The sequence below is a fragment of the Silurus meridionalis genome, chromosome 7 (genome assembly GCF_014805685.1).
Source record: "Silurus meridionalis isolate SWU-2019-XX chromosome 7, ASM1480568v1, whole genome shotgun sequence".
NCBI classification, from domain to species: domain Eukaryota; kingdom Metazoa; phylum Chordata; class Actinopteri; order Siluriformes; family Siluridae; genus Silurus; species Silurus meridionalis.
In genome coordinates, this window is record NC_060890.1 from 4,183,157 (window position 1) to 4,207,800 (window position 24,644).

Genomic DNA, 24,644 nt, shown 5'->3' on the forward strand with positions numbered 1-24,644 from the left:
TTCTTTAGTAGTCAGAAAGTAAATTAATGATTTGCTGTCTGTCTGAAATAAAAGTGAACTACTGTATCTGTACCATACAGAATTGCATAGAATCATTTTTTATCCATTGCCTCGTATTGAATTGTGCCGAATCAAATCAGATTGCACTGCATAGTATCATTTTACATTGGGAGCTGCTTTATATGTATCTTTAATGTATCGCATCGTTGGCTATGCATCGAGATGCGAATCGCATTGCCCTCAGTTATTGAGATGCACATCCCTAGTGTACATACAATATGTACAACAATGTATCAGTGTGCTAAACCCTGACCCCAAACTGCTGAAAGGGTACTCAGCACATTCACTTACTGAATGATACACACACTTACACACATACACACACACACACACACACAGAATAAGATGGTGATCAGCAATTGATTGATTGATTTTCTTTTTTTAGACTATTTTGACCTGAAACATTAGACAAAGAAATATTGTCTTATTTCATCAAACCTCTCTTATGACAGACGAGACATGACTTATAGAAATATCAATACATAATATATTATTAAGGGGTTTTTTTTTCAGAAAATTTTAATGTTGTGATTAGATTCCCAAATGTAATACCGTCCAGGTTTCTTTTCAATGCCAAATGAATAGGGGTGTCAGATAAAAGGTGAGGAAGAAAAAAAAAACGATTTTCTTTTCGAAAGCCTCGCATGCATTGATAGAGTGTCTAAAGCCCAGAGGCAACAGGCACACTGTGTGCAGGATTGATTTCCATAAATTATACATGATGATTCTGTCCTCAGAGCCCCTGTGGTTCATGTGAGTGCAGCCTCTTGGTGTTCATAACTGCAACAATTTGCCTCTTATTTTCTCCATTAACTATCAAAACTGTCCTGAATGTCGTCTTAAATGCACGCCTATCAAATACGGCCATGAGGATACGTCCAGTGTATCGGTATATTGCATACATATCGCATATATTTTAGGGCTGAGCATCTCTATAAATGAGGCTGATGCGATTTGCATCTCAAAGCAAAGACAATGATACGATGCATTAAAAATACATATTAAGCATCTAACATCTATCTAGAATGACAGATGAAATGTTGTCCAACATGACTGGACAAAATACAGCAACATTAGCTGTACACTACAGCTTTACTGATCCCCTCAAGGTAGTATTAAGGCTGAAAAAAACCCCAGAAAATAATATTTACCTAAGGGTTGCTAGCACATATCTTAAATACAATTTCCTGGTAGTCAGCATGGTCTTACAATTATACAGAAATCTATTAGAGGCAATACATAAGGAAAATATTTTGGTTACCCAGGTAGCTTTCCTTATCATTTCATACATATGAAATATGACCAAGTCGTTTTATACTTTAAATCAACTGTGAGGTGAGACAACAGGTTGCAGTATGGAAGCCAAAAATACACTCTTTGGACAAAAGTACTGGGAAACCTGACTTTTCAAGTGCCCAAACTGTTAGCACAGAATTGTACAAGATTCTCCCTATACTTGAACCTGTTCCAGCATGACACTGACCCTGTGCACAAAGCCGGCTCCATGAAGATATTCTTCACATAGGTGGATGTGGAAGATCTCCTGCAGTAGAGCTTTTAACCTTATTGAACACCTTTGGGATGAATGTGAACAGCATCACAGGCCTCCTCACCTTCTCACCTACATCAGCACCTGACTTTACTAACCCCCTGTGGCTGAATGAATTTCACACATATCTCCACAAGCACACTCTAAATTCTGGCCAAACGTTTTCCCAGAAGTGTGAAGGTAGTTATTACAGACAATGGGGTCTATATGTGAAATTAGATGTTCAGAAAGCACAAATGGTCAGGTGTCCACAAACTTTTGTCGGTAGTGTGTGTATATTAAAAATTATATACAAAGATTTAGTTCCTGGACTGATTTTTTAACAAGGGATTTGATTTTAATCTTAGTTTTAACCTATTCACAAGTCTTATTTATTGCTACAAAAGCTTAACCTTTATGTTCTGTTCATTATTTATCAGTAGATGTACTGCCTGCAAGTTATTTCACAACATTTCTATAACTCTATATCTTGATCATAACTGCTAGTATTTTCCTAAAGCAAGTAAGGAAAACAAATAACATTTAACTTGTAAAGACATAGTTCAGTTTTATGTTCAGATCAACATAAAACAGATTCAATGGAAAATGTTTAAATATGTTCTTCTCTTGCACAAAACATCTACTGTCTTTCTCCACAGCCAGGTCCAAGAGCATGGTGATGGGCGAGGTAAGCCATGGCTCGGGAGGATCGACCTCTCCAGGCCTCCATGAGGGCGTGCTTAAAGCAGGCTGGCTTAAAAAGCAGAGAAGCATCATGAAGAACTGGCAGCTGCGCTGGTTTGTGTTGCGCTCTGATTATCTCTATTTCTACAAAGACGAGGAGGAAACAAAGCCTCAGGTACCTAACCAGTAAATACATCTCTGCAACCTTTCGGTGGGCTGAGGTTGCTGAATACTTACTTCAGGCTTCTGGATGTCAGACAGTGTATTAAACATTTATTAATCAGAATTTCCATGTCTTGTCCCTGAACTTCAGTCCACCTCTTAATACCATCATTATTAAGTCATGTCTATAGAAACGATCAATATTTTAGAGAAACGCAGTATAACAGAGCACTGCATCAAAGGCAGGAATCTCCTGCAGTGAGAATGAACAGTATTACTAAAGCAAGAAACCCAATTAACACAATTTAACAAGTCTTCCTTTACTGTTGCCACAACTGCACCGCCCGCATACATCATCTCTAGCAAAAGCATCAATATAATTTTTTCCGTGCATTACGGTTTTCCTGAGGAATTATAAATGAAGACTAATTGTGTGTTTTTGTGCAAATTCTTCAAGAAAGAAAACACAAAATTATAAATGATTCATGAAAAAGCTTAACAAGTGCTTTTAACAGTTTTTTTCGACTTTTCCTCACAATGTCCAGCTTTTCTTGAAAAGTCCATCTTGTAAACATCTTCATAAGTGTATCTGTGATCACATCAATTTCTTCTCCTTTGTCAGCCATTGTGGAGTGAAAAAACAGGTATTTAATCCACATGAATATATTTGAGCTTGTTAAGTTTGTTAAAGACGTGGACTGCAAGTTCTGTATAGCAAGCTCAGGTCATCCAATGATAAGAAAAATGCAGATGATTTTGGACATCCTCTAGGGCCCTCAGAGCAGTCAAATTGTAGACTAATTGGAACAACAGCTTCAAGTTACATTGAGTTTATGCTGAAAAATCTCACAGGCGCTGACTCTGAAGGCCTCCTAAACGCAGTGCACCAGCAGAGAAACGCTATGAAATAAAGAGAATAGGCAAATAGAAATAATTTAATCCATACGAATAGACAAAAATATATTAAAATATAAGTCAGCGATAGAGAGATTCTGATAGAGTTTAGGCCAACAGAGAAGGCCTTGCTGGCCCTGATGGTCTTCCACTGAGCTTTGGCATATACAGACACTCCCCACCTTACGAACAAGTTACGTTCCGAACGATCGTTTTTGGCACAAAAAGTTGTTACTGTGTTCGTTATTGACTACGCATATCTCCCTATGATGTTAGAGCTATAATACAAAATACAGTGGAACCCACTTATCTCACCTCGGTTAACTCGTCAACCCTATTAAGTCGACGTTTTTGAAGTGGAACCGCCAAATTCTTGCTTTGTCTAAGCATTTTTTATCGGTTATGTCGCTTTGGGAAGAAAAGAGCAGCCGTTGAGAGAGTGCCGGTGGGAAGGCACGTACCGGGATACGCATGAGCGATAACAACGACCGTCGTGAACTAACATATACCAACAATAACGGACAGTGAGAGTGTGGAAGTTTAAATAGGAGCTGGTGATGATGCTAAACGATCACCATATGTGTGCGATTGAAGCCGGGAGCTTCAGAGAAAGCGGCCGAGAAAGCACCTGCCACGCTGAAGAGGGCGAAGGGGGCGTGGCAGGTGGATTCCTGACAGTACATTTTTATAGCATGCCTTCATCAAACAAATCGCGGCAACGCTGTTGTGTAAAAAACCCTTCAAAAACATGTGCATGCACATTCTCATTTATTAACGCACATCATGTACATAAAGAAATTTCAAGCACGTTAATATATTGCCGCCATATTGATTTTTGTTTATCTCGATCATCGGTTATCTCTATGCTTTTTGGCGACCCCCTAGGACATCAACATAACCGGGTTCCACTGTACTATAAAAAAAAAAAAGTGAATGTTCGTAAAGTGGGGAGCATCTGTATAATATTTTCAGATGCCCTTATCCATAGAGACTCAAAGAAGTGGATAAGTGGAGAAAAGTTAGCTATGGTAAAGAACTACAGACTACAGCATTGGTGTGTTATAGGAGACTTTAGATGTATAATTAGATAAGTTTGGTCTCAGTGGAAAGAAAACACTCAATCTTCCTAATCTTGTAAAGCAGACAGTATGCGACTAAATCAGATTACAAATTAAAACAGTGTGAAAAGGTTCGACCAGGGAAGCACCTCCGTCTTGCTGGTGTTTAGTTTCAGGTGATGAGCTGCCATCCATTATAATGATGTCCATCAGTCATGCTGAGGTCTGTGCAAAAACACTTTGCTATTGGAAAGGATTAGCTTAATGGGTAAGGTTCTGGGTTACTGATTGGGAGGTTGGGGGTTCAAGCCCCAAAATCTCCAATCTGCCAAGAGGTCCTTGAGCAAATCTGTTAACCCTCTGTGCTCAAGAAGCAGTATGTCATGTCTGACACCAGCTTCATCATTGGGATAGGCAAAGAAAGAATTTCTCTGTACTGTAACAGATATGTGACAAGTAAAAAGCCACTTTATGCTTTTACCTTACTTAGTTCTGTGCAGCAGGACCTTCAGTAAACATACAACAGATGAGAATAAAGGCTGAGCAAATTGTTCCTACCCGAACTAAGGAAATGTGACAAGAATAATGTTCTCTTCAAATGAAATCACACCTCAAAAAATACTCGCTGTTGCTCAGTGGGACTTTCTGTACTGTAAGTGTGCCTGCTTGACTACTGCGAACAATTAAAAGGTGTCAAGATCAACAGTCCTGCAACATGTTGTGTGTCTAAGCGTTCCTTAATGTCCAAAGTGACTTTTCTGAAACAGCAAACAGAAACTGATCCTGAAATTAGTCTGCATTACAAGCCTAATGGTCCACAGTAGCTAAGGGAGCTTAGTGTGAGTCATCACGATCTTTGCCGTCTCTAGTTTCTGCTGCTCCATGTCATGTCTGAAATCTTCAAAAGCCTTTTTCCTGTTTCTTTTCTTCCCTGTTTAGAATGGGAAATACCTCCTCAAATCATGAAAATTGGCATCTATGTACTAAGAAGTCATAAGTGGGTGTTAATCATCTAAAAATGTTTGCCTTTCAATATTATTTGTGTCTTCATACTTGTCTTTAACCCAGAGTACCATAAAACAGTGTGGTTTTTATATCCAGGTCAAGGCATGGATCCAATTTGAATACGCCTTCCATTACCAGCACCCAGAATAGTTACACGTTTATCTTGGTGTCACGGGACACCTTCCTATCTGTGGTGGATTCAGGGCAAAACTAAACACAACAAAGCTAGTCTTAGACATAGTGTTAAATTAAACCGATGGATGAGATAATGCCGGGGAAATATTGCAGGTGATACCTGACAGATGACTGAGAAGGAAATGAAATTACCGGATGAAACATCGCTGTGCTGGATTGTCAAATGCCACATTTACTTTGACAGATTTTATAGCAAGTGGCTTCCTAAGGACCGCTGCCTGTTAAAGTACATTTGGGGATGAGTAGACGAGTCTGCTAAAGCTCTCTTATAATGAACAGATAAAATTTGAATCTTTTGAATGGTAGCATTCAAATGCTCCTGTCATCATATTTGGTGGTGACACCTGCTATAAGGTGGTATCAAAAGGTTTCGAGACTAGCTCTGTTTAAAAGAAAGTACTTTACTTATCTACATTTACAAACTATCACCTTCAAAATAGTCCTCTTGCACAGCAATACAGCGCTCCCAGCATTCCTGCCATGTTTGTCCTGAAAGTCTTCTTTTAAAGCGTGTCAAAGACCTTCTACAATTCATGCTGGATCTCCGTGTCAAAACTTAGACCTTTGAGCTGGATCTTCATCTTAGGGAAGAGGGTGAGGTCCGCAGAAGCCAAATCTGATGAGTAGGATGGGTGCGGAAGTGAGATCATGTGGATTAAAATCCGATGAATATCATGCACAACAATTTTGTGGTTGAGCTCATTAAAAGTCTTCCTGATCTCTTGTGTTGTTCAAGTGATGTTCTTCTGCACTTAAAGGGCATGTGCCACTTATAAAAACCTCCAAGAATCACCATATGTCACATGTTAAAACATTGCCTGACATTTCACCCACCCGATATACAGTAATAGTCTCAGTGCAGGTGAATAAAGCAGTGGCGAATTCAATAGCGAAATCTGTTGATTGCTATTAGAGATGTGATTGGGCTAGAATAAAGTAGACCTTGAAATTATTAGTTATTGTGCTTACAATGTGAAGCAGTTGTGCCATTGTATGCATGCAATTTTAATCAATGCGAGTAGCATTGTATTTAGAGAATTATGGCTAAAAATGAAAAATGTGGCCAAGGACTAATCTTTGTAATCAACAAGCACAACACTGAATTTTGGCATCATCTTGTTCTGAGCCACACATCTGTTCAAGTAGTTTGGCAGATTTCTTGTTTCAATTATGAGTTCTTGACCTGACCTGGTATTGTGATGGGTTTCTTTAAGTTAGTTGTCTGCTCAGTGAGGTTTAAACAAGAGCAGGGTTTGCTTAATGGGATGTATTCAAACTTTGAGCTGGCCTTCACCTTACATTAAAAATTTGATTTTACAATACAAAAAGTACTCTTGTCCTGGTCAGGATGCCAGTATATTAAAATTATATCCCCCTGAAACACTGCATGCGAATACACACTGTCTAGATACATTTTCTACAATGTCTCAAAGTCAGTAATAATCACTCCACCCCCTAAAATCCTCATGCATTAGAATATGTTCAAGATGAGTTGATTCTCCCAGACTCTCAGTGTTGTTTGGATTGGCCCCAGCATGAGATTGCCTAAGCTGCTGAAAAAGCTGTGCTAACAGTGGGATCTGGCAACTTCTGGAGGGTAAATTTAGAGTCTGTTAATATATATGGGCTGCTTCGTTCTGTCTTCATGGCTGCTGAGAAACTTGGATGAGTATGTGCCACAAAGTACCAAGTGAACGTGGAACCTGGTATCCAGCAGCTTGAGTAAATATTCGTTTTGGTTCGGGGAATTTCAGGGGAAGAAAATTAAAAATATAAAATTGCTTATTGTGTTTTATTAATGCAGTTTATAATGATTAACATTTGTAATGTCAACAGTTTATTTTTAAAACAATTTTTAATGAAATAAAAAATAAAAATGTTTAAATAATATATACAATTATATTTGATAAGACTTTTTAAAAATTGTATATCTAAAAAAAATAAATCAAATGAATGCAATAAACATTTTATTTTGTTAGTCAAATTGATTAATGAAATTAAATTAATAAATTAATCAGATTAATATGATTAAATAAAATTTTATGAAAAATGTAATCAAATAGTTGACATTTGTTAGACCTTATTTGTATATAAGTGTGTGTCTATGCATTTGTGTGTGTTTTACATTTAATATAGAATTTTCTAAAGATACAGTATGTTCTACTTATTTCAGCATACTTTTAACAAATGTCTTTATTCCTTCCATCCTTCATTCATTCACTCCATTTATATGCAGAATTGTCAGGATTTTCTCCTTTAAAGAGAAATTCGAGTAAAATGAGATTTTTTTTTACAACCCACTAAAAATCGTATTTCGACACACTACAAATTGTATTTCCGGTACGGAGTGAGTAGCCACAGTGACACTGTGCTAACTCTAGATTCTTTTTTATACCCCTGGCATTGCGGTGTATATTTTCAAACTTAATATGTTCCCGTGGGAACATAGATTTTAACTATGTTCTGCACGTAAAACGGTTGCATTCAGTGCACATGTGCACTGAACTGAAAACCCCATACCCAAAAATCCCGGTCTGTTACAACCATATTGTAGACTCCACATGCTCATATTAAAAGTGAGAGATGAGAATTTTCTGGGAAACATATATCTGTTGTCCTTTTGGGCTTATATTCAGTTTCTTTTGGGTGAGGTGTTCAATTAGTGGTTAGGCATTGGATTGTAAATTCAAACACCAGCCACAGCAAGTTGCCTCCTGGTCCTACGATTAAAGCCCCCAACCCTGTAGCTGGTTGGTTGTATAAATGATACAAAAGATGTAACAATCTCTGGATAAGGGCATCTGCCAAATTCTCTAAATGTAATAGACTTATATATAACGACTTACAATTATTTTGTTTATACTTTGAAGCACTTGAGGGGTTAAGGGCCTTGCTCATGGGCCCAACAATGACAGTTGGTAGTGTTTGGAATTGAACTCACAACCTGTCAAACCGAAGTCTAACGTCTTAAACACTAAGCTACCCCTTAATTATAGTGGGTATATTGTGTTTTACCCCACTCTGTACCACTACAGCTAGCTAAAATTCTACTTCTGGACACAGTTTATCACTTATTTATTTTGTCCTGGGTGACAAAGCGGTAACTGATAAGATATACATGGATTCATGTGATGTATTTTTTTTTTTTAGATTTACTTAAGGTTAATATTAGCTTTTTGATCATGTCTGATGACTAGAAACTAAAAAGAGCTAAGATTTTGGTATGTAAAGTATTTAAAGCTTTAATTCTAATTAATTATATTTTGAACCACTCCACTATGTGGCCTAATGTTTATGTACAATTTATGCAATGTACTGCATGGAGGCTACAGCTGTTCAGATACGTTCTGATTTGGGTGTAATTTTGCTCCAGACAATGGGTTGAACATGCCCATCACCATTTCCAGATGATTGACATCTTCCTCAGAATACAAATACAGACATTAACGGTTGTCAGTGTTCTGTGGCCGAAATCAATAGCATCGGGTTTTTGCGAGCAGCTAATTCTGCCTGAAGTCTATGACAGACAGCTTTCCTCATCAGAGCTTGTCAATAATCTCCCAGACACAAATGCTTCACTCAGCAGGGTGTGTGCGCAAATGTCAAAACCAGTCTGCTTTCCTGTCTTTAATCAATAGAATTCCAAGTGGTTAGTGCAGCAGGAAAACTACGTGCCGTGGAAAAAGCAAGACGTGAATTCGTACTGCACCTAATTTTATTTGATCTGCAAGAATTTTTACTTGTTAAGAGCCACATCATCAATAACATACAGATAAATTCAAATTATTCAATTGGCCATGGTAGTAACCTCGCTCTGCTACTGACTGAAAGGATGTGAGGTAAAATTAATGGGACCACCAGAGGGTCACTAGTAGGTGCTTGAACAAGACCTTTAAACCTTAGATCGCTTGTGTGGAAATTATATTACATCCAATTTGATATAAATGTGACTTTTGAAATGGTAAATGTAAACATCGAGAACCAAAAGGTCGTAGTGGAATCTTCTATGCCATTATACCGCAGCTTTAAACTGAATTAACTGATTTATTGTATGTGATTAGAGGACAGAGTATTATGGATGGATGATCCGCTGTGGTGACCCCTAATGAGAGCAGCCGAAAGAAGAAGATTGTATGTGATTGTTTACTTACCCATTTGAAAGTCATTTTTTTCATAAAACATGATGGAATATCATTCTAAGGTTCAAGGGTCTTGTCCATGGGCCCAGATTGGGTCTCCAGTTCTCTCAAGATCTCCAGCTTGATCCAGATTTCAGGTTGACAGCAAATGTTTGGAGTTTTTCAGATAAAGTGTGTATTCTTGCCTTAGGCCTAGTGTTCCTGGGATAGGCTCTGGATCATTTGTGACCCTAACCCAGATAAATTTCTAAATAAATATTCTAGTGGTTAGGATGCGGCGCTCTTACTGCTGTGGCCCGGGTTCGATCCCCGGTCAGAGAACCAACCCCAGCCACTCTTAGTGCCAGTCCCAAGCCCGGATAAATGGGGAGGGTTGCGTTAGGAAGGGCATCCAGCGTAAAAACATGTGCCAAATCAAACATGCGGATGATCTGCTGTGGTGACCCCTAACGGGAGAAGCCGAAGAACGTTTTGTTATAAAATGGAAATGTGCACATTGAACTTCTGAGATCTTTTTTTTTGGGTCAATCATTAAACCTTAATGATAATCAGCAATAAACAAATTATATGTTAAAACACAGCATTTCTTGCGACTGTCTGATGTTAGGTTTTTTTTTGTTGTTTTTGCTTTGGAGCATTTCCCAAATCAGCCTTAATATTTGCAATATTTCCCAAAACAATTTGCACAAACAGCACAAAACATTGGATTTCTTGCAAAAGCATCTACCTTTCTTAAAATCCTTAGTTCATCTCTCAAAAGTAAGTATTTGCGTCAATGAACGTCATTGCCATAAGTCGTTTTGTCATTGTTCACAAACAAGATCGACAAAATGTTTAGTCATGTTGTCAGTATGACGGTTCAGTATTTCTTGATATAAACTACAGTTTGGGTTACACTGCTTGATTATGCACAAAGCTGAATACCTTCTGTATGGCATCTATGAATTTCAGCTGCACGAATTTATTCATTTAATTGCATATTTGATTTATATTGATAGCATGAGAATGGACAATATTCACACTTTTACTGTACTGTACTAGTGTTCGTTCATCCATTTTTAGAATTTGTAATTCTGTGTTTTGCTCTGTTGGTTTCTGAGATTCACCTTTGACCCATTTTAGAGAACTTGTTGATTATTAGTTGATCTTCTTTTTCTTTCCGGCTGCTCCCATTAGGGGTCGCCACAGCGGATCATCCGTCTCCATACCACCCTGTCCTCTACATCGGCCTCTTTCACACCAACTACCTGCATGTCTTCCCTCACCACATTCATGAACCTCCTCCTTGGTCTTCCTCTTTTCCTCCTTCCTGGTGGCTCCATCTTCATCATTCTTCTACCAATATAACTCATGTCCCTCCTCCGCACATGTCCAAACCATCTCAATCTCGCCTCCCTCACCTTGTCACCAAAACGTCCAACATGCGCTGTCCCTCTAATAAACTTATATCTAATCTTGACCATCCTCATCACTCCCAACAAAAACCTTAACATCTTGTTAATAATCATGATTATTAGTTGATCTGATGCCAAGCAATTGAAGGTTTAAATCAAATCAAATTAAATTTTATTTGTCACATACACATACCTGCCTGGTACGACATGCAGTGAAATGCTTTTTACAACAGTCCGGCATGAGGGAATAGGATGGGGAGAAAAATAAAACAAAGAAAAAGAAGGCAGATAAATAAAGTATAAAAAACTATATAAAATAAAATATAAGAATATATAAAGATATAAAGATATATGTATGAGAGAAAAAGATATACAAAAAATGCTTATGGCAGTAAGCAGTAAAAACAGTGAACAGCAGTAAACAACAGTAAACAATTTAAGGTGGTTTTGATTGTCCATAAAGTGTCTGTGTGCGGTATGGTGTGGTGTAAAGTGTCCATAAAATGTCCGTGTGCAGTATGGTGTGGTGTAAAGTGTCCGTGTGTGGTATGGTGTGGTGTAAAATATAAAGTGCACTGTGCTGTGCGAGTCCAGAGTTTAAAGTGTCGTGGTGCGAAAAGTGAGATATGTGCAGACAAGAAGTGTGATGATGGAAAGAGTGGGCCAGTTTTTAAATCCTGGGTGTTTCCTGGTTTAAACTCCGAATGGCCTGCGGGAAGAAGCTCCTCCTCATTCTCTCTTTGTTCGCTTTCAGGGAGCGGAAGCGTTTCCCTGAACGCAACAGAGAAAAGAGTCCATTATTGGGATGGCTGAGGTCATTCACAATCTTCCTGGCTCTGGTCCTGCACCTCGTGCTGTAGATGTCCTGCAGGTTAAGGAGCTCAGTGCGGATGGTACGTTCAGCTGAACGCGCCACCCTCCGGAGGGCTCGTCTGTCCTGCATGGTGCTGTTCCCTGACCAGGAAGTGATGCTACCCGTCAGAACGCTCTCAATGGTGCAGGTGTAGAAAGTCTTTAGCACCTGAGAGGGTAGTTTAAAGTCCCTTAAGCGTCTCAGATGGTACAGACACTGCCGGGTCTTCTTCACCAGGGTGTTAATGTGACAGGACCAAGACAGGTCCTGTGTGATGTAAACACCTAGGTACCGGAAACTGGCCACTCTCTCCACTGGGGTCCCGCTGATGTTTAACGGTTGGTATGACCGCTCCTGCTTCGTGCTGAAGTCCACGATCAACTCCTTACAACTCGCTGACGTTCAGGAGAAGGTTGTTCTCCTGGCACCATCTCTCCAGGTTTTTAACCTCCTGTAGGTAGGCGGTCTCGTCATTGTTGGAGATCAGGCCCACCACAACATTGTCGTCAGGTTCATTAGTGAAATTCAAGACTCATTTGCACAATTAATCAATTCAAGAAACATTTACAAAAAAAAGGTTTAATAGGAATTTAAGATTGACAGATGATGACAATTGGTTTAACTATTTCGCATTAAATGACTTATGCCATGAACTGATCTTGAGATGTTTTAGGGGTTAAGACTATTCAGGTAAAACTAGTATAGTATATTTCAATCACCATGACATAAACAACTTTTAATGTAGGAAGCAGCAGACACTTGTAAACAATAGATTGAATGAATGTTCCAAAGCATTCGCAATTTGATCAAAGCAATGAGCATTGTTTTCATGCTGTGCACAAGTGAGTAAATAATGTGGAGGTTGAAAAATTAGTTTTGAGAATTTCATTTCTGATCTGAGAAACGCTCCAAAGCAACTAAGAAGTAAATTGTAAAAGTAAAACCGACTTAGAGGAGAATGTGTCTGAGACAGAGAATGATAAGAATAAAACTCTTAATGTTGACCCTCCTGTTGTCTCTCAACCATAAGCAGACACATTCCAAAAATGGAAAGTTACTATGTTAAATGACAGGAAGATTTAATGCTGCTAATGTCATCCAAATGGCAGATACGCTACCAGATACCAGATACGCTGTCAGCCTCATCTTAGATATAAAATCAGACATGACAAACTTAGAGGGGAGGCATGTGTATGGGTACAGTTGGAAAGACTTGAACAAGACCCACTTGCAAGCCTATATTGGGTTGCACATGTTGGCAGGAGTTGATGAGTCAAAAAGAGAAGCCACAGCAAGCCTTCGGAATGCTGACATTCGAAGAGCAATAGTCACCATGTCTTTAAAGACATTTAATATTTTCTGTGGTGTCATACAGTACATACATGACTGAAAAACTTGCAGCAGAACAGGATGTATGGGCAAGTGGGTCCATCAATTACTGCTTTCTTACAATCTAGGCACATGTCACTGTAGATGAATGTCTGGTTCCATTTCATGGGCACTGTTCCTTTAGACAATACATGTCAAACAGAGTGGCCAAATACCAAATGTAAAGGTGAGCTATGCCTGGAATATGCAGGTGTATACTGGTAAATTCACTGGGAAATACCTGGTACTTCACATGGCTGAAGCACTAAATAGGCAAAAGGTAACATGTAATCATTATTTTTTTCTAAATGTACGCACTGCTAAAAAAAGAAGCCTCTGAACTTTTTACAATGACAGAAGGCAAAATTTTTCACTATTTGCCTTCACTGAATGACCCACGGCATCTCATATTGCCCCAAGTAAGGTAAAATGTCCTGCTGTGCTATAAGCATAGCAAACCACAAATGATATAAGTCTACAATAAGACAAAGGGTGGGGGTTAATAATCTCGACAAGGTCATAGTCACCTACAGCTGCTGATTCATGACTGCTCATTGTCCTTTTGTCATTTTCTTCAGGATTATTAATGTGAGTGCTCTCAAAGCCAGAAATTATTTTTGCTTAGACAAGACAAATAAAATCCTTTTAGACAGTGAAAATTGGGTTAATTTTACTTCGAATTAAATAGAGTCAGATGGTAATATATGTTACTGTTCTTGTTAACAGAAATTGCTCTTTCAAATCTGTTCTTAAAAATAAAATCAAGCCAATAAAATACAAAAAATCCAATTTAGGCCAATCAATGAGATTTTATCATGATTTGGATGTTTTTGCGTAGTTCCGCATTAGGTATTCTGGATGTATAACAGAATGGTGAGAGGTGGCTGATCAGTGGTTAGGGCATTTGTGTCTGGACTGGAAGATCACACGTTCAAATCCCAGTACCACCTAGCTACAACTGCAGCACCCTTGAGCAAGGCCCTTAACCCTTGACTGCTTAGTAGTCACTCTGGAAAATGCTGCCTGCCAGATGCTGTGAATGTAAAGAGCTGTGGGGTTATGTGCTTTATTTAAAGAGCTATTTATGTACCTGAAACATAAACTTGGGTAAAAATCCAATTTTGGAAGTTTCAATTACTGGTTTCCGACTAACCCCAAGGGTAAAAATGGTTCTAAATTTAACAGGAGGGTAAAAACACCTGTGCTTTTTTTAACTTACTATTGCATTTGTTTTGTTTTTTAATCTTTACAGGGTTGCATCTCACTGAAGGGAAGCCAAGTGAATGAGCTCACAGCTAATCCTGAGGATGCAGGCCGATATTTATTTGAGATTGTCCCAGGTAAGAAGCAGAAATTAGCAGAAAAAAGGCTCAACATGGTCTATTTATATATTTTTTTACATTTACAATACCAAGTTTGTGAGGCTAGATCTGTTTTATATTCGGGTTGTTTTACCCTGAGAGAAGTTATTTCGAGAAAAATCTGTCACCTTCTTTCCAGCGATGTGACTACAGTATGTGAGCGAAAGATAAACCATAACCGTAATATTCCAGGAAATCCAGGGAGTTCACACCGCATACAGAAAGGGGAAATATTATTCTCAAAATAGGGGAAGAGGAAACATATACAAGCCTGCACAGCAGAATCTGTCAATGAGGTTTTTTTTGGCATTCATAAAAAGTGAAAAGGACTTAAAGGAGAAGACTTAGTGTCTGGTACAGAGAACAATATTTAGGAGGACACTGATTATGTGAATGAAACTCTTAATGCTGACCTTCCTGTTGTATCTCAAACACCAGCAGATGTGTTGAGTTCCAAAAGACGGAACAAAACCTACAATATGGTTCTTATAAAATCTATTTTCTTATAAAATATAAAATAAGATATAGTCTAGTGAAAAATTAGGTCTAGTTTAAAAAATTTTTTAAAACAATAAAAAAATTTGAAAATTCAAGCAATTTGCAACAGAGCTTTGAAAAGAATGCCTTGTGTTTTGGATAAACAACTTACCAATCAATTCATTATAAATTATTACTTATAAAATAGTTAAATCATTTTAATTATATTTATTATAAACATATAATTATAATTAAAAAAGACCAACTGAGATGGATGAACTAATTGCTGTATCCTATCTTATGCCTTTTCGCTCTGACGGTTCTTCCAACTGCAAAGCTTGTCAAAGGGTTATATTAGTGCAATTATTTACGCATTTCCATACTAACAACATAGATGATTAATGACAGATAGTTCAAACTAACAGAGAAAACAATGCGTATAATATGGAATTGGTGTATAACGGTTCCTGTAAAGAGATGTGTATTAGTGTATGAGGAGTGGTAGCTCAGTGGTTAACGGATTGGACTTTGAATCAGATGGTCACGTTCAAGTCCCAGCCTCAACAAGCTCCCACTCCTAGACTCCTGAGCAAGGCCCTTAACTGCTCAGCTGTATGAATGTAATGTAAGTCATTTTGGATATTGGCTTTTTTAAAATGCTACTGTATAAATGTAGAATTATAATATTTGAAAGGAGACTCGTGTCAGTGTTGTGTAACAGTCAGAGGAAAATCTTTCCTTGCATTATATTTTTTACAGGGAGACAGTAGAAAAGGAAGGAAAAAGATGTATATTGTGAAATGGAATGAATGTACGTTGTGAATGAATTTGTCTTGTGTTCATGCGCAGTGTGAAATAAACAGATATTTATTTTCACTTGACGAAGTAGTCCTAGCAGGATACACCATGTACTTCTCAAGGAATGATTAAATGTGCAGTAATATCTGAAAGGGAATATGCTTTAGTAGTCCCACAGCTACAGGGATTGAATCTTATTTTCACACTCTACATAACACAGTCAATTTGATCTAAGGCGCAAATGTTGTTAACACTACGTTCTGGCTCTACTGGCACTGAATTAGCTTCCTTTCCTTCAGTTTTTACACACAGACACATACACATCAATTCCAGCCTAGAAACATCAGCATAAGCTTTTAATCATGCTTTCTCTTTATAGACCGGTTAACATTTTTATCTTATCAGGTCTCTGCCAGACTGACACACTCCATACTCTCGTAAACCACATGTGGCAAAGCGGGGAGGGGCTTAAGACGAGACCACAAGAAGTAAAACAATCTTCTCCTTTGGTTCATCCCCTTAAAATGAATCGTATGTCGACTACGCCACCTAGGGCCTATTACCCCAGGAACTCCATACACATGAAATTTTCATGAAACCAATCACCTCATGCCCCTACACACTTTCTTTAAATACCCTGCCCCGCTTCCCTATAGGTTGATTTTACACTTGTGACCAATGGATGACTACCACATCATGCATCACTACATTTTACCCTCACCTTTTGTACAATCGCCCCTGATGGTGAGGAAAGAAACTTAATGCCAGGGTCTAAACCAAAGACACTACTAAAAGTAACAAGAGATGCAGCTGGGGCACTATTCTCTACCAGTGCTGTCTTGGCGAGATGGTGAAATTCTCTGTCTAGAACCTATGGACCTATAACACTGGTTCAGCTAGCACATCCTGATCAATGGCAGCACAGGCTCCATCATTCCCAGAGGGCAGTGTACTCTCCTGCACAGTCACAACTTCACCCACTACAGGGGTTTGATAATCACTGCTGGAACCAAATGAACCTATGGGGCATTTGGAACAACCATCCATAACCCCAACTAGCTCGTCCTACCACAATACGAGATGCATCAGAAGAGAAAACCTCCAAAGGAGAATACTGACTCAAACAGAACTTTGATAAGGAATGGTGCACATGTCTTAACTTCCCAAGATCATTTCTGGTATACACTGTACCATTTTCTTGAGGAGCTTGCACAACTTGGTATACTACAGAATTTGACCCCTCTGACTATAATTCCAGAGGTTCCCCCATTGGGCATCTCCCAAGGGGACATCCTCAACATCAATCCTCAAACATTCATAGGCCCCTTTAAAAGCCATCAGCAATCCACAACTTTATTATGCTCCTGAACCCCCATTTTGGGACCAACCATCTACAAACCATCTATGATCTCGAGCCCAATTTACCCAATATAGGGAATTGAAAGTACATTTGCTGCTCCAAGCTTTAGCCACTGACAAGACTGCAACTTATCTCTGCCCCATGCCTTAAAGTGCAGCAAAAAAAACAATTTTCTGTGATTTTAGATACCAAAGACCCTGTATATATCAGACATAACACAAAACACATATGATATTGAACAACCATACAGTTTTTGCAACACACCAATGACTTTATAAGGGTCTCTGCACTCTTGATTCGAGCGATACCACATCTCCTCCCTTGCTTCCCCCTCTAGGATCAAACAAAAAGAATGCCTGTTCAGCTGTGGTAAGATATCGAATACGCATACAGGTTTGCACCTCCTCTACCCATTCAGTAGCAGTAATGCCCAACTTACCACTAAACTTTGGACATCACTTTTCCCTAGGGATCAAAATGATATGATCAGTAACCAGAGCACTGTTGCCCCCTGTGCTTTAGGGGTGGAGGTGCAGCAGGACCCTTAGCACTTATGGCTGCACTGCCTACATTCTCTACTTGCTCTTGTCGTAGTTTCTCATTATCTGTCCTAAGCTGGGCCACAAGGTCTCAAAATTCTACTACTTATTACTTTTACCAGAGAGGGAAAAAGGAACACCTCTTAACACAAAGAAGAAGAGACAAATATTCACTTCCCAGCCTGCACAGCACTGTTGCTTCGCCCCTATCAAAAGAGAAAAAACAGTATAAGGGAAAGGGAAAGAAAACAAGTTACTCGCTCACAAGCACTAAGACCCATGTCTCTGCCAAAATTCCAATAATCCTGCCGACTGTATCAAATTGTGACAAAGTGGAAAAGGGCTTAAGCTGAGACCACAAGAAGTCAAACAATCTTCTCATTCAGTTCGTCCCATTAAAATTTATATTATGTCAACTACGCCACCTAGGGCCTATACTCCATGCACATAATATTTTCTCTAAAGGTCACACAGGTTTGTTATCAGAACAGGTATGGTCAGAGACATGAGTTACCAATAAAAACACTTTTTTTCATCAATAAATTGTTAAACTCCAGTAAAACACACTTCTGATAAACATTCTACACTATTTAAAAGTCACAAGGCAAGTATGAAATTCACAAAAACAATTTTATGTATTTCCAAAAAAGACTTAACACACAATAATGCAGGGCTCCAGGCAACTCAGTACTCACACCCCACCACACCACTGAAACACAACACTCTACCAGTACCAAATTAATACAGCAACCAAATTCCACAATACAATAAGAACAATGATACAAAATAGTTCAAAATAACACCTTAAAATGAAAACAATAGGAACAAATAATGGTTCGGAATCATCAGGACAAGCCTAACATAATAAACAACAAGGCGAAGCAACAGCACAGCCCAGATAACTGTGAAACACAGCTGGTCACATTAGCTTCACAGCACACAATGTGCTCACTGGACCAAGAGTGACAGCATGTTATTCCAAATTAAATTGGTCTTACCTCATAAAAAGCTAAACATACCCACCAAAAGCAATTTTCCTGTATAATGACTGCACTGGTTTGCAAACCTCCTAGAACACCCAATGCCTCAAGCTCTGCAAAACATATGGTTCATGAGCATACATTCACTTCCCTACACACTACAATCTATTTTAATTCACTGGAATAATCAACCAGCCAATCCAAATGTACCAATATTACTGGCTCAAGTGGTTAGCACTCTACCTCGTAATCTGTACTGATAAAAAAGAAACATTTACAACCTCTACAGCATGCTTCACCTGCACCTACCTGTTCCTGCAATTGTCGCATCCATTCACACCAAAGGGGGCGTGTGTTACAACACCTCATGCCCCCTACACACTTAAATAACCTGCTCCGCTTCCCCATAGGTTGATTTTACACACGTGACCAATAGATGACTGCCACACAATGCCTCAATACACACATCTTGGCCCAAACTCAATTGCCATTTTCCATATCTGAGGTGAAAAGCAAAACATAACAGCATGAACTACAAACACTCCTACATTTTTTGATCCAAATGTAACATGCTCCCTTCAATCATCAACTACTGCTTGACTGGGCCCTCAATCATCTACCTCTGTACATATGCTCAATCCAATCCTCAACCACTGCTCGACTGGTCCCTCAAACATCAAACACTGCTTAACTCATCCCTCCATTATTTATTACTGCTCCATACTCATAAAAATACTCATCTACTGATCCAGCACTCCTCTAGGATTGTACCATGCTCCTTCAATCCCCAACCACTGTTTCATTCATCCCTCCATATGCAACCCTTGCACCATGCTCCTCTGATCCGCAACCATTTCTCGACTGGTCCATCCACCTTCTACCATTGCAGTACGCTGCCTTCGATGCTTCCTCCAATTCCCAACCACTTCTCCACTAGTCCTTCCATCCTTTACCACTGCTCCACTTATCTCTATATCTTCTACAAAAAAGCCAATGAAGAATTCATTTTAGCTGGATAAGCTAATATGCTAAATGAAATGAATGCACGACCCACGTATACAATTATGTATATAAAAATGAATCAGTGATATTTTTGACATAGTAGTAGAGGCATTAGATGATAATGAAATGCTTTAAAGTCACAATCAAAGTCACACACAATCATCATCATAATTACAACTGTTATGAAAGTCCAGCTGAAAGAGTCTGGATGTTCCATTGATTTGTATAGAATATAAATGATGGCACTGCTCATTAACATGATGCCAGTAACGAGAGGCTGGTGAAAGCAGTGGGAAAAGCCTTTAGGCTGAGGGAATTACCCTCAAAAATATGCAGGCTTTAAACGAACAGAGTGTAACTGTGACACTGAAACATCTGCTCAACCCATCATAATACTCACATGACCAAGCAGAGGAAAGGAAAGACAGCAGCTCCAGTACAGGCTTGGGGTTTGTTTTGCCAGGGTCTTTTCTCTTGGAATAACTGGTCTTCTGATTTTATTTGATTTTATTGCACATTGTTTGAAAAGAAATGACCAACCAGATTACATCAATATTCTAGGAATGGTGTGAATGAACCCAATTTTTTAACCATTTGAAAATTTGTAAAAATTTGATTATTACTACTGGCTAGTTGGTGATGTACATAATAGCTTTTTTTTTGTGTGAAAACATATTGGCACAAACATCGCAGGATGATTTCTTCTAAGCTGGCTTGACCGAGTCTGACTTGGGGGTACAAGGGACACAAGTTCAAATGATTGGCACGGTCTTAATATAGCACTGTGCCAGAACAGCATGGGGCATAACTGCTGCCAACCACGGCAAGGTACAGTTAATATAACTAATGATGTTTTTCCCAGAGGTTTTCATTTCGATTGCAATTGATGACACGTGAACTCAAATTCATTGCTTTTTTTCCCATGCTTGGGGGGTCAGTAGTGAATCCCAATAAGTCAATATTGTTATAGTATATGTTATAGTAATCATGAAAATAATTCTGCACTGGATTGTAACAAATTCCTGCAAATACTTAATAAGCATTCTTTATATTGAAAGTAAGATTGTAAGTCAGTGGTGTAAAGTATTTGAGTAAATGTACTTTGTTACTGTACAGACGCTCAGACACTTTACGCACTTTTGCGGATACAAACAAACCTGTCCTCAAAGTGAAATTTGTATGGAGTCGGAAAAATTTAAAACAGAGGAGAGCCACGCTGCTAGCTAGTCTTCGACCGTAACGAGTCTACAAGATGCACACTGGACTAGGGCGGATTTTTTTTATTATTAATTTTTAGATATATATTTTTATTATTTAATACAAACTATTGTATACAGTATTCCGATTATTTCGATTTGTTTTAGTATATTGTATTGTTTATTTGATAGTATTTTTTAGCTCTTACATTATTAGGAGATATGCCTAGTCAATAACAAACACAGTAACAACATCCGAAAAATTCATGCTACGAACGGTCTTTCAGAAGATAACTCGTTCGTAAGGTGAGGAGCGTCTGTACTTAAGTAATTTTTTTACCTGCTTTGTAGTTTTACTGACTATCAAAGCAACTTTTATTCACTTAACTACATTTATGATTTAGTAAATGTACTTTTTACTTCACCATATTTAAATTGACAATGAGCGGTATTATGTTTTGCACCTCTGTTGATATCATTAAGGCGCAGCACTCCTCTACCAATATACGAATAACTTTTTTAACACTGCTGGCATCATTTTCAGTTGAAAAAAGCTTAAGTAAAATTAAAAACTTTGAGAACCAGCTTTTGTTGAAGCTGAATAAAGATGTTGGCCCTCTCTGAGAGAGACTGAGACTGCATCAGATCACAGCTAAAAATATTTTGTTATATTTTATCGAAAATGATTACATTTTTTGTAATTTGCATACTAATGGACTTTCTGCTTTGTGGTTGAAGATCTCTTTACATCTTTATTTCTTTTTAGACCGGCTTGTTTGATCTTTGTTTTATTCTGAGCGGTTGAAGATTCTGTTGTGTTGTTGGTTAATGCAGTATTGAGGTGTACAATTTGATTTGTAGTTTAGGGGAAGAAAAATTACAAATTAACTGGTACTGTTTAATTCAGATACTTAAAGACTTTTACTCAAGTCATATTGGAATTGGTGATTTTAACTTCTAATGGAGTAAGTTTTACAGTAAGGTTTTAATTCTACACTTTAATACTTTTACTCAAGAAGGATTTTTAGGTACTCTTTACACCTCTGTTGTTAGTAGGTGTCTTGTATTGTATTTTACATTTTATGTTGTCTGCTTTAGTGTGTTAATAGAAAAGGGAAGATTTTAGATGTCCAGATTCTCCAAATTCCCAAAAAGTATTAAGCATTTGTTGAAGATGAATGAATGAATGAATAAATGTACATGAGAGTTGACATGCAAAAAGCAAATATTATTTAATACAAGTATGTGTGTTTTGCACTTCAGTATTGTGTGTGGGTGTGTGTGGGTGGGTGTGTTGGCATGTGAAAAATCCTGAGTAGCACTACGAACACATGACCGAATTCTGCCATTTTTCTAATACACCTCATCTTTAAGAGGTTAGATGAAGATATTATACTGTTATGAAGATAGATAGATAGATAGATAGATAGATAGATAGATAGATAGATAGATAGATAGATAGATAGATAGATAGATAGATAGATAGATAGATACATACATACATACATACATACATACATACATACATACATACAAACATACATAGAAAATCACAAGGAAATTGCTACAAACCTCAAAATGAATCAAGTGTTTCGTGGCATTCAAACATATTCTGTGATACTCTTTTTTTCTCAGGTGCAGCTGGTGAAAAAGACAAGACACCTGTGAGCCATGAGACCTTTCTGCTCATGGCCAACTCCCAGAACGATATGGATGACTGGGTGAAGGCTATTAGACGAGTCATATGGGCTCCTTTGGGAGGAGGTAAAAACCTGGAGAACATGGTTACCTGCTTACCTAATCACAATCATCTTTCCATTATGATTATTTTAAGCCATAAACAGGACATTTATCAGGGCTTATACACTCAAATGTGTACATTTACAGCATTTGTTAGATGCCCTTAATGACAGCATATTACAAGGTTCTCATTTTGTCCCCATGACCACTTGAGTTTATGGGCCTTTCAAGATCAAAGGCCCAGCATTGGCATCTTATTAGTGCCAGGACTTGAACAATCAGAAGTCCAGCATCCCAAACTGTTCCCTATACTGTATATAAGATTGGTGCAAACACATACTGTTCCATTGTGATCTACAAAAGGTGCTCGAATTGGATCATGAACTAAAAAGGAGCCAAAAGTTCAAATTGTCCTAGTTTTTTTAGTCAGAAAAATCCAAGGAATCAATTGCAAGTAAAGTGGGCCTCTAATGGAAACTCAAACAAAAAACTAAAAGAAAGGTAGAACAAAGGACTAGACACTGGCAGGACAAAGCAAGGTGAGGAAAGTTTTTTGAAAACCAAAACAACTCGCAAATGCAAATACAATGACTCAGAGTCACAATAGGTGATACAATACTTGATAGCTAACCAGGGCAAAAACAATGAAACTTAATCGCGGAAGACAAATACAGAAAGTCGCAAATACAGTGGTACTTCGACATACGAGTTTAATTCGTTACGTAACCTTGCTCGTATTGTGAAATTGTATTTTCAAAGCAAATTTCCCCATTGAAATTAATTGAAATGCCATTTATCCGTTCCAGCCCCCAAAATGCCACCCCAGTTGTTTTTGTTACGTGTTTTTGAATGAGAAAATGTATTTATAAATGACAAATATTGTATAAAACCATAATAAAAGAGAATGTAAAGATATAATAAGGGCGATTAGCAGAGGCGGAGGGAAAACTCGTTTTTTTACTATTACTCCTGCACACTATGTATCCCTAAACTTTAACATTTTTACTTTTTCTTCTTTGCTTATCTTAATTTTCGTCACAATCTTCGCTTTCTGGCTTTGATTCGCCATCTAGCAGCAGCGTCTCGAGCTCGTATCTCAAGTTTTTTCTCGTGTATCAAAGCAAAAAATTGACCGAGTGACTGCTCGTATCTCAAAAAACTCATGTTGGGGCACTCGTATGTCGAGGTACCACTGTACTCAAGAAAGAACAAAAAGGGAATATTTGCCCTCTGGTGGTCTGGGGAAGGATTGTCCACTGTGATTGTGACAATGAGGATTTTTTGATGAGGATGGTTGAAATGTAGTTTACAAATTAAAATGTTGTCGTAGTCATTTAGCTGCTGCAAGGAGACAGACTGTACACTTGGACAGACAGACAGACAGACAGACAGACAGACAGACAGACAGACAGACAGACAGACAGACAGACAGACAGATAGATAGATAGATAGATAGATAGATAGATAGATAGATAGATAGATAGATAGATAGATAGATAGATAGATAGATTTGTGCTTTGTGCACAGGAGCATTGTCATTCTGGAAGATTTGGGTCTTCAATATCAAGTAAAGGAAAATTTAATAGTACAGTATCCACAAACATGCTATACAATTGTGTGCCCCCAACTTTGGGTGAAGAGTTTGGGGAAGAACCACTTATGGCTTGAAATTCATGGTGTCCCAATACTTTTTTATACAGTATAATAACTCCCAATCTAACTGTGCCATTGGACTTACTAACCTACTACAGTTATTATACATCAATATGTAGATTTCATGAAGACTAAATTTAGCGTACATTCCAAGTAGCGACCAGAGAGATATTCCCTTACCATGGAGTGTCAGGAATG

At 38.2% G+C, this 24,644-nt stretch overlaps 1 protein-coding gene across 1 annotated transcript in view; it reads left to right on the plus strand.

Moving 5' to 3' along the window:
- The window catches only part of si:dkey-191m6.4 (rho GTPase-activating protein 22), a 35,102-nt gene that overhangs the window by 5,185 nt on the left and 5,273 nt on the right, over positions 1–24,644 (plus strand). The window contains exons 2-4 of the mRNA XM_046854555.1: positions 2,248–2,447; positions 14,593–14,680; positions 22,689–22,817. Coding sequence (XP_046710511.1) covers positions 2,248–2,447; positions 14,593–14,680; positions 22,689–22,817 — 417 coding nt within the window. The remainder of the gene's footprint in view (positions 1–2,247; positions 2,448–14,592; positions 14,681–22,688; positions 22,818–24,644) is intronic.